Consider the following 10,766-nt stretch of genomic DNA (forward strand, 5'->3'; position numbering starts at 1 on the left):
TCGATTCTCAAGCGAAGAACATCATATGTGGCCATCTGAGTAAAGGGCAGTATGGCAGAGTGAGTGCTTTGGAAACTGCTAAGCTTATCTGGGATAGGTTGTCTAAAGTAAATGAAGGAGTCTCGACACAGCGTGACTCTCGTGTTGACGTTCTTCGCAATCTCTTCAACCACTTCAAAAGACTCGACAATGAAAATGTTCAGCAAACCTTCGATCGCCTCACTGACATCTCAAATGAGCTTCAAGCACTTGGCGCCACTGACATCACTGACCATGAGGTGGTGAAGAAATTGCTGAGATCGCTTGATTCCTCATTTGACACTCTAGCACTGATGATACAAGAACGTGGAGATTACAAGTTACTTGATCCCACTGATATCCTCGAGAGGCTAAACACTCATGTGTTCCAGCTTGCTGAAAAGAGAGATCTCTATGGTTTGAGCTATGGTAGATCATGCGCCATGAAGGCCAAGGCAGTCTCTGAATCTGAAGGTGAAGATTCTGGTAGCAGCCTTGGTGATCCTGAAGAACTGAGCCAGGAGCTAGCATTGCTCGTGAAGAAATTTCGGAAGTTCTCAAGGCGTGGTCACTTTGGAAAATCCTCAAGGAGTGATGATTCCTCATGCCGTGACTACAAGAAGAGACTATGCCACAAATGCAAGAAACCTGGTCACTACATTCAAGACTGTCCTCAGTGGGAAAAGGAATCAAAGAAGAAGAAATACAAGGATTGCAGTTCTGATGACTCAAAGAAGAAGAAGAAATCTTCAAAGTCTGCATCATCAAAATCCTCGAAGTCTTCATCTCACAAGAAGAGCAGCTCTAAGAAGGCTCGGGCATTCATTGGCAAGGAAATGGATTCTGAAGCTGAATCTGAGGAACATGAGGAAGAGGAGGCATCTGAGGAGTCAGAATCTGGTGTGGTGAGCCTAGACCTCGCTACCGCATTCGTTAGCAAGTCCATCTTCAACACTGAAGAAAATGGCTTCTACAACAAGGCTGATGACGACAACGATGACTACACTCCCACCTATTGCTTCATGGCAAAGGGTGCCAAGGTACTCAAATATCCCTCCTCTGAATCAAGTGAGGATGAATCTGATGAAAACCTCAAGCCTAGCTACTCTAAACTTGCTAAGATTGCTGTGAACAACAAAAGGCTTTTGAAAAGGTTCAAAACATGCTAGACAAAAGTGATAATATGTTGGGTGAAGAAATGGATCGCACTAAAACCTTGACTGAAAATCTTCAGAGACTTCAGTCTAAGTTTGACAACCTTCAAAGTCATCATAACAATCTCTTATCTGATCATGAGAAGCTTTCTTATGAATTTCTTCAAAGAAAGCAAGATCTTGAAAAGCTAAGGGTGAGTTATGAAGATCTTCAGAAGGAGCGTGATTCATTACTTGCTCAACAAATCAGCACTTCTCAGGAAGAATTTGTTCCTCCATGTTTGAAGTGCATTGAACGTGAATCTGCTAATTCTTCACCTGAATGTTCAAGTGCTTCTAATGTTACAAATTCTTCACCTGCCTCTGCTATCACTAATTCCTCATCTGAGGATATTGCTAGTATCACTGACGATGCAGGGCTGAAGGAATTGTATATGACAGGCATGTACAAAAGCCTCAAAGGGCATCAGGCTATTTATGATGTGCTTAAAAAGCAGATCCTCAATAGGAACCCTAGGAAAGAGGGTATTGCCTTTGAGAGGAAACTCAACGCTGATGGGACTTACTTGAAGCCTGAGTAGTATCCCAAAACCTCATGGGTTGCTACAAAAGGGACCTCTAGTAGATCCATCTACCCTATCTGGCTTTACATGTGAATCTCCTCATTCTTCTGATAAGTCATTTGACTCCAACTATAAACTGTTCAAAAATTAGAATGGCGAAGTATTTGCTAGATATGTTGGCACTAACTGCAGGAACGGTTTCCCTATGAAGAAAATCTAGGTTGCCAAAAGGTGCCTTGAAAGTCTTCAGGTGAATGTCATCATGACACCACCTGTGAAGAATAGGAACCCCAGATCAAATTCTTCATATGTACCAAATTCTTCATATGGATCCAAGTCCTTATACGGATAAAATTCCTCAAAAGGATCAAAGTTCTCATATGAACATCATCGTGCTAACACTTCTGTTTTGCAGGGAAGATTTAAGGGCTATGAATATGAGCATTATTCTTCTAACCATTATGTTCATAAGTCCTCGAAGAATTTCTCTGCTTATTCATATGCTTACCCTAACTCCTCTTATGTGAAACGAAGTGGACTGGCTTCAATGCCATCATTCTCGTATGGAGCTCGCAGAATGATAAACTCTTTGCCACCCCTTCAGATGTGGGTGGTGAAGAAAAAGAACTAATCTCTTATGCAGGGTCAGGTCTCCAGACGAACTCAAACGTCTGAAGAATTTGTTGGAGACCTGAAAATGCCTGAAAGGACGCAGGCTAATCATGAAGAAATGAATCCTCATTTCTCACGTCCTCATACTGCTTTATCTGTTCTATTGCTTGATGAAATTGATATAATATTCTTCACTGATGAAGTATATGAGTTCGTAAGTTGCACTAATTCATCTGCAGGATGATCTTCCCAAAGCCACTGAGTGGGTCCTCGATAGTGGATGTACGAATCACATGACTGGTGACAAGAATCTATTGATGGATGTTCCCTTATCTCCATCGCATCTGAAGCATATCATCTTCGCTGACAAAGGCAAAAGCGAGGTATTGGGTCTAGGTAAGGTTGCGATCTCAAAGGATCGACACATGGACAAAGTCATGCTTGTCGAGTCCTTAGGATACAACCTCATGTCAGTCTCAATGCTTTGTGATCTTGATATGGTTGTTATCTTTGGCAAGTACTGTTGTGTTGTGATCATGGAAGCTGACAATTCCAAAGTCTTCGAAGGCTTTAGGAGAGGAGATCTGTATATTGTTGATTTCTCTACAGGACCACAACCAGCTATATGTTTACTTGCAAAAGCTTCAGAAGGCTGGCTATGGCATCGACGACTAGGTCATACTGGCATGAGGAACTTGCACACTCTCGCGAAGAAGAAGCATGTCATTGGCATTGAGAATGTCAAATTCCTCAAGGATCACTTGTGCGGAGCCTGTGAAGCTGGAAGGATGACCAAGGCCGGGCATCCAGCGAAGACTGTCATGACTACCACTCGACCATTCGAATTGCTTCACATGGATCTCTTTGGTCCTAACCATTATTCTGCTTTCACTAATGAAGCATCTCTATATGGCTTTGTTATTGTTGATGATTACTCTCGTTACACATGGGTGCATATTGTCACTTACTAACATGAAGTGCAGGAAGTCTTCAAACGATTTTCCTCAAGGGCTTCAACCAACTTTGGTGTGAAGATCAAGCACATCAGAAGTGACAATGGAACTGAGTTCAAGAATTCTAGTCTTGATGACTATCTTGATGAACTTGCTATTACTCATGAGTTATTTGCTCCCTATACTCCTCAGCAGAATGGTGTCGTGGAGCGCAAGAACAAGACTCTTATTGAGATGGCTCGCACTATGCTTGATGAATACAAGACGCCTCGTCGTTTCTGGATTGAGGCAATTGACACTGCGTGCCACATCATCAACAGGGTATATCTTCACAAATTCTTCAAGAAGACTGCATATGAACTCCTCATTGACAAGAAACCCAATGTGAGTTATTTCAAAGTCTTCGGTGCTAAATGTTGGATTAGAGATCCTCATCACAGTTCTAAATTTTCACTAAAAGCACATGAAGGTTTTATGCTTGGTTACGGAAAGGACTCGCACACCTACAGAGTCTTCAACAACGTTCACCACAAAGTTGTTGAAATTGTAGATGTGCGGTTTGATGAAACTAATGGCTCGCAAAGAGAGCACCTACCTCCTGTGCTAGATGAAAAATCACCTGAGGAATCAATCAAGTTCAAGGCTACTGAGGATGTCATTCCTACCGAAGAATCTGCTGAAGAAGTCATTCATGAACGTGAAGAACGTCATGCTGACGCACCTGAGGAAAATGGTGCTGAAGAAAATACTGATCAAATTCCTCAACGACAACCCGCTCATCCTCGCGTTGCAAACGAAATGCAGATTGAGAAAATCATCAGCGACATCAACATTCCAGGTCCTCTCACACGCTCAAGAGCTTCACATTTGTCTAACTTTTGTGGGCACTTTGCTTTCGTGTCTATCACAGAGCCCAGTAAGGTAGATGAAGCATTTCTGGAGCCTGAGTGGATTCAAGCTATGCAAGAGGAATTACATCAATTCGAACTCAACAACGTCTAGGAACTGGTCAAACGTCCAGATCCTCGCAAGCACAATATCATTGGCACAAAGTGGATCTACCGCAACAAGCAAGATGAAAATGGCCTTGCGGTGAGGAATAAGGCACGACTTGTAGCTCAAGGCTACACACAGGTTGAAGGAATTGATTTCGATGAAACTTTTGCACCTGTTGCCAAACTTGAGGCTATTCACATATTACTTGCTTATGCTAACCATTATGATATCATCTTATATCAAATGGATGTGAAAAGTGCATTCCTCAATGGTAAGCTTGAGGAAGAAGTATATGTTGCTCAACCCCCGGGTTTTGAAGATCCAAAGCATCCTGACAAAGTCTTCAGACTCAGTAAGGCCCTCTATGGTCTCAAGCAGGCCCCTCGGGCGTGGTATGATACTTTGAAGGAATTCCTCATGAAGAAAGGCTTCAAACCCGGTTCACTTGACCCAACTCTTTTCACTAAATCTTATGATGGTGAATTGTTTGTGTGCCAAATATATGTTGATGATATCATTTTCGGCTGTACTGACCAACGTTACAGTGACGAATTTGCCTATATGATGAGTGAAGAATATCAAATGTCTATGTTGGGAGAATTGAAATTCTTCTTAGGTCTTCAAATTCGTCAACAGCGCAATGGCATTTTCATATCTCAGGAAAAATACCTCAAGGATGTACTGAAGAAATTCGGCATGCAAGATTGCAAAGGAGTCAAAATCCCTATGGCCACAAATGGCCATCTATGCACTGATGAAAATTGTATTGACTTCGATCAAAAGGTATACCGCTCCATGATTGGTTCTTTATTGTATTTATGTGCATCTAGGCCAGATATTATGCTTAGTGTTTACATGTGTGCCTGATTTCAAGCTACACCGAAGGAATCACACCATAAGGTTGTGAAGCATATTCTTCGATATCTAGCTCACACACCAACACTTGGATTATGATATCCCAAGGGCTCGGCTTTTTATCTCATTGGATATTCAGACTCTGACTATGCTGGTGATCGTGTGGACCGCAACTCAACATCAGGCACATGCCATTTCCTCGGACGATCTTTGGTCTGTTGGTCCTCGAAGAAACAGAACTGCGTATCACTGTCTACAGCTGAAGCTGAATACATTGTGCTGGTTCTTGCTGTGCTCAATTGTTGTGGATGAAGCAAACCCTAAGGACTACGACGTCAACATGAAGAATGTGCCTCTCTACTGTGACAATGAGAGTGCCATCAAGATTGCTCATAACCCAATTCAGCACTCGAAGACAAAGCACATCCAGATTCGTCATCATTTTCTTCGTGATCATGTGTGGAAGGGCGACATCTCCATTGAGCATGTGAGGACTGAAGAACAGCTAGCCAATATCTTCACAAAGCCCTTGGATGAGAAGAGATTTAGCAAGTTGAGGTGTGAGCTAAATATTCTAGAATCTTCGAATGTCCTTTGAAAAGGACACACATCCTAACACTTATGCAAAATTGATGACTTAGATGTGCAACACACGAAGAAATGTTTTTCTTCAATCAATGAAGACTAACACTCTAAGTGTGAAGAAATTAACGAAGAATTTGATTCCAGAGCCCTACGACAATTGTACGTGGTGTCTGAAATCATCATTCTTATACGGTGGGTCACGCCACCACCAAAAGTTGAAATCTTCAATTTGAGTTTTTCCTCATTTTTGAAATTCCTCAGTTGTTCAATTTCTTCAACTTTGCAATGTCTTCACTCTTTCCGTTGTTGTTCTTAATTGACGATATATATATATATATATATATATATATATATATATATATATATATATATATATATATATATATATATATATATATATATATATGAGTTTATGTCCTCTACAGCATTCACTTATTGCTAATTCTTCATGTTGACTTTTCTGCTAAGTGAATGTGATCGGACCCTTCCCCCTCTATGCTTTACTCAACCCAGTCTATTCACAAATTCTTCATGTGCGTTCTATTTGAAACTCGTTCAAAATCTTCACCGTGTCCTTGTCAGCTGAAGAATTTGCGAACGAATCTTTAAAACTTATCTTATCTGAATTTTTGGCTTTGCCGCTCAAACCGTTCTACATTCCATGATATATTATCCTATTCACCCACGATCGCACACGATCGCCACCTCTCAGTACGTGGGTGACACATGTCACGCGAATGAGAAGGGTCCGCGGCACATTCGTCCAATTTCCTCGGGCGAGCAGTTTTTCACTTCAGCTATAAATACCCCCTTCCCTTCCTCACTTCGTTTTTACTTCGCTCGACCTCACTCCCTCGCTCGAGCTCTCAAACCCTAGCGCCACCGCTACTTCCATCGTTGCCGGTGAGGAAGAGCTTCACTGCCTCGACCTCGTCACCGTCGTACTCGCGCTGGTTGCGGATTTCTTCACTCCGCCGCCGCTGTAGCTGTCTTCCTCTGCCAAGTTAGGGCGTGGAAGATCTGAACTGACGAACTTCTAAATCTACACTTCACAGTTCGTCGTGTTCTTCGTCAAGGGTAATTAAAAGTTACTTTTACTTCCCTTGTTGATTCTTATGTTTCTACAAAATCTTCAAAAGGTGTTTTATTCTTCAAATCTTCACACACTGAACACCTCACATATCATCTGTTCTTGATCTGTTTCCCTAAGCAACATTTTTTTCTTCAAGATTCCTCAATTGTGTGGATTTTCAATCTGTACAACTCTGGAACCTAAGTCAAAGAACGCTTAGTGAAATTCCTCAAGACTCATCTGGTCAAATTCCTCAAACTTGTTCTTTTTTGCAAAAACTTCTGAGAATGCATATGACCTCTCCAAATTCTTCACAACTATATTCTGTTCACAGGTACACATGTCCGCTGCTGAATCTCTAGGTTCTCATCAACTTAACTCATTTGCAGCGTTCCTCGAAGAAAAGTTGCACACCTCATCTGAGAACTCAATAGTTCAAAATCCTTAGCTGAAGAAAATGGCTGACGGCAAGAAACCTCAGAAGGGAGGAAAGAAACCTGAAGTCAACACTGTGTTTGAGATCCCTGATGATATTTATGCAGGGTACTGCACACCCCCTGAGGAAACAAAGAATGAGCGCAAGTTGCGCATACAGAAGATAGAGAGGAGATGGGCACGGGAATGGAGAGAATATCGATATGTTACACCCAAGTACATGAAGAAATTCGATGTACACCCTCCATGCCCAAGACCTCCATTGGCACATGGCCAAGTTGCTCATCCCTCTAGCATCAGAAGAGGTGAAGAATTTCCCAAGGAATGGGCTAAGCGTCAAGCTAAGCTGGCCAAAGTGGCAAAAGAAGCAGTGCAGAAATTCAATGAAGATTCTGCTGCTGCTATTGAGGCCTCTGCAAGCAAGCCTAAGAAGCCTACACACAAGCCCATGGCTTCAGCATCAAAATCCTCACAGCCAAGCTCATCTGCAATGCCCTCACGGCCCAGCTCCTCAGCAAAGCCCTCACGGCAAATTCCTCAAGCTGCTCCAGCTCCTCCAAAGTCCTCAGCTCCTCCGTCCAAATCCTCAGCACCTGCGCATCTCACCTCGTGCCAAAGGAAAAAAGGCATCACTATTGCCTCAGTAGCCTCTTCTAGTTCTTCAGCTCCTCCAAATTCCTCAACGGGCCCCACACTGCTGAAGACTAAGGCCACTGCTGGACGAGGTTCTCGACCAAGTCCTCACAAGGAGCAGGTCGCCTTCCAAATACCGTCTGACAACAACGAAGCTGATGATGAAGAACTTGCTGAAATTAACAGAGACAGGCAGCACAGGGCTGCTAGAGCCAAAGGCAGCAATGTGCCATTGATGCTGGATACAAAGTTCATCCTCGACTTCATCGACTTATGGCACAAGGACCCCAACACACCTCTGCCTGAGATGAACCTCACTCCTGGTTAAAGTCATGTGTTGACTGCCTTCATTAATGAAGAGAAATGGAAATATGAACAAGGGAGGAAGGTGAAGAAAGCGCAGTACAAGAAAGAGCGCTTTCTGAAGCAAAATGTATTAAAGCTTTCACCTGAAGAACTTGTAGCTCTGCAATCAGAGATCAAGAGTCTGAGTGATGAATTTGATCGCTACTATGCTGACTGGCTTGGAGCCAAAGTCAGATTTGTGAAGTTATCTGAGAAGTTCACTACCAATGTTGCAGCCCCAACGCAACAAGAAATTCCTCAGGCTGAGGCATCTGCTCAGCCTACAGAAGAACATGCCAGCACCGCTGATGAAAATCAGGCTGCTGAGGAAACTGATAGTACCAGGACTGATGACTGCATTCTAGCTGCTGAAGAAATTGCCAGGGCAACCACTAGTGTTGCGCCTGAAGAAATTGTTAGGCCAGCTGAAGCTTCAACCGATGTGCCTGAAGAAACTGATCATACCAGGGCAACTGCATTAGTTGTGCCTGAAGAAACTGGACCAATTTCCTCTGCACCTCCTGCACCTACACCAAGTCAAATGCTTCCTTCTGCATCAGAAGCGAAGAAGACCAAGGCTGCGGAGCGTGCACCTGTGAAGAAAAGGAAAGCATCAACTTCATCAAAATCTTCAGCTCTGAAGAATATGAAGAAATTGACTAGCTCTTTTGAGAATCCGATTAATGTTGTTCCAGTCTCAAGCATGCCATCAAATGAACTCATTCCTTTTGATGAAGAATACGTGATCCCAAGCGGATCCGATGAAGATATTCCTTATGCTGCTCCTTCAGAGCAGTTGGATGAAGAAATTGAAGTGGATGCAATCCCTTCAACCCCAGTCGTCTCATCGCCAGTGCCTCAGTTCACAGCTGAAGAGGCCGGTGTTGAAGAAATGAGTGAAGAAGATGAGGATGTGGACATTGGGTGCACAACGCCTGTGATGAACGATGACTTTTGGGAAAGTCAGCACCCGAATTCCCCTTTGTTCACTCCTCTGCAACAAATTCCTCAGTCCCCAGTGAATACTGAAGTTCAAATGGGCTCTGAAGAACCTCACCCCACACCGTCTGTTCATGATGAGATTCCAGCCACTAGTGCTGATGTTAATGTTGATGAAGAACTAAAGACCTAGGCTGCCACTAAAGAAACTGAAATTCCTCAGCCTGTGGATCCTGAGATTGCGATTCCTGAGGTTGTGATGCAATTGACTGATACTCCTCAGCCCAAGCCAAAGGATCCCTTCTCGAAGAAGCAAAAATTCAAGGCGGATGACTTCTTCGGCGAGCATGTGTTCTTCACCGAGTATAACCCATATGACTCTGCTCGTCTTAGAAGGAAGCATTTCTGGACTGCCAGCCAAGCCAACTTCTATTCTTCGCTGCTTTTCAACAAAGACGAAGCCTTCGACCATGAGCATATTCCTCACGTGGATATGGAATCCCTGCCTTGCTTCACACCAGTCCTCAGTGTTCTTCATGACGTAGGACTGCTCAACTTTTGCACTGACATTGTTGATTGGAATGAAGAGCTAATTCTTCAGTTCTATGCAACGCTGCACATCACAGGAGATGCTTCTGATGTGAACTCTTGGGTATTGGACTGGATGACAGAAAATACTCACTTCAAAGCACCAGCCTCTGAATTGCTTCATGCCCTGCCTGTCAGTCCTCCCCTTGAAGGAGCTCGTTGCCTGTACCATGAACCTGAACTTACCGCTCACTGCATGCAAGTGTTGATGAAGCCGCTGAAGCCCGGTCAAGCCCCAAGGACCAAATTCCTCGTGAAGGAATTGATGTATGTGCCTAGAACTGTCTATCGCATTCTGACGAAGACATTGAGTCCAATCAAAGGCCACGACTCGAATGATGAAGAAGTCGTTGGCATCATGAAGAATCTGCTATTCAATATCATGCATGGCATCCCTGTCAACTACCATGGTTTCTTCATGAGGACTCTGGCAAATGTTGCACTCTCTCCCATTTGATTTGAAGCCTTATGATCCTTGGATTATGAGATTCCTCATAACAAGGTCTTCACTCAACTACAAGGCTGATTTTCAAAATCATCTCAGCTACTTGCCCCCCATTGAAGTCCTCAAACGGACATTTTCCTCAGCTGATGAAAAGGGCAAGGCCGCTGCTATTATTGATGAAGGCATTTGTCCATTGGATGGTCAGTTTCGCAAAGCTGCATCTTACTCCACCAATGATGACTCTGCCGCAAATGCTTCAAAGCAAAATCCTCAAGGCACAGCTCCAAGGGTGATGATTGATCGTGAGCTTCTCCTCAGTCTTCACCAGAAGGTCGATCGCAACCACAAATGGGTTAAGCGTCAGTTTGGTTCTATTCTTCACAACATGACTGCTACACACAATGTAGTGAAGAAAAACCATTACTACCTCCATGAAGTCTTCGGTCGCACCTGGGTCGTTCTGTCACATCTATATGGTGAAGAAGATCTGAAGCAAATGGGTCTCAAGCAGGACTTTGACTGGTATCAGCCACCAACGAAGAAATACAAGAAGGTCAAAGTTCCCTCCTTGGT

The 10,766-nt window shown here is 43.4% G+C and overlaps 1 protein-coding gene across 1 annotated transcript; it reads left to right on the forward strand.

The window, feature by feature from the left end:
* The first annotated feature begins 332 nt into the window (after window positions 1–332).
* Window positions 333–1,187, forward strand: LOC141040885 (uncharacterized). Its single transcript, XM_073507001.1, has one exon. The coding sequence runs from the start codon at window positions 333–335 to the stop codon at window positions 1,185–1,187; it is 855 nt and encodes a 284-aa protein (XP_073363102.1).
* The last annotated feature ends 9,579 nt before the right edge of the window (window positions 1,188–10,766 follow it).

Source organism: Aegilops tauschii, chromosome 2 (assembly GCF_002575655.3).
Source record: "Aegilops tauschii subsp. strangulata cultivar AL8/78 chromosome 2, Aet v6.0, whole genome shotgun sequence".
Lineage (NCBI taxonomy): Eukaryota > Viridiplantae > Streptophyta > Magnoliopsida > Poales > Poaceae > Aegilops > Aegilops tauschii.

Excerpts from the sequence above, each read along its gene's own strand:
- LOC141040885 (XM_073507001.1), top strand. The coding sequence starts at position 333 with ATGATACAAGAACGTGGAGATTACAAGTTACTTGATCCCACTGATATC.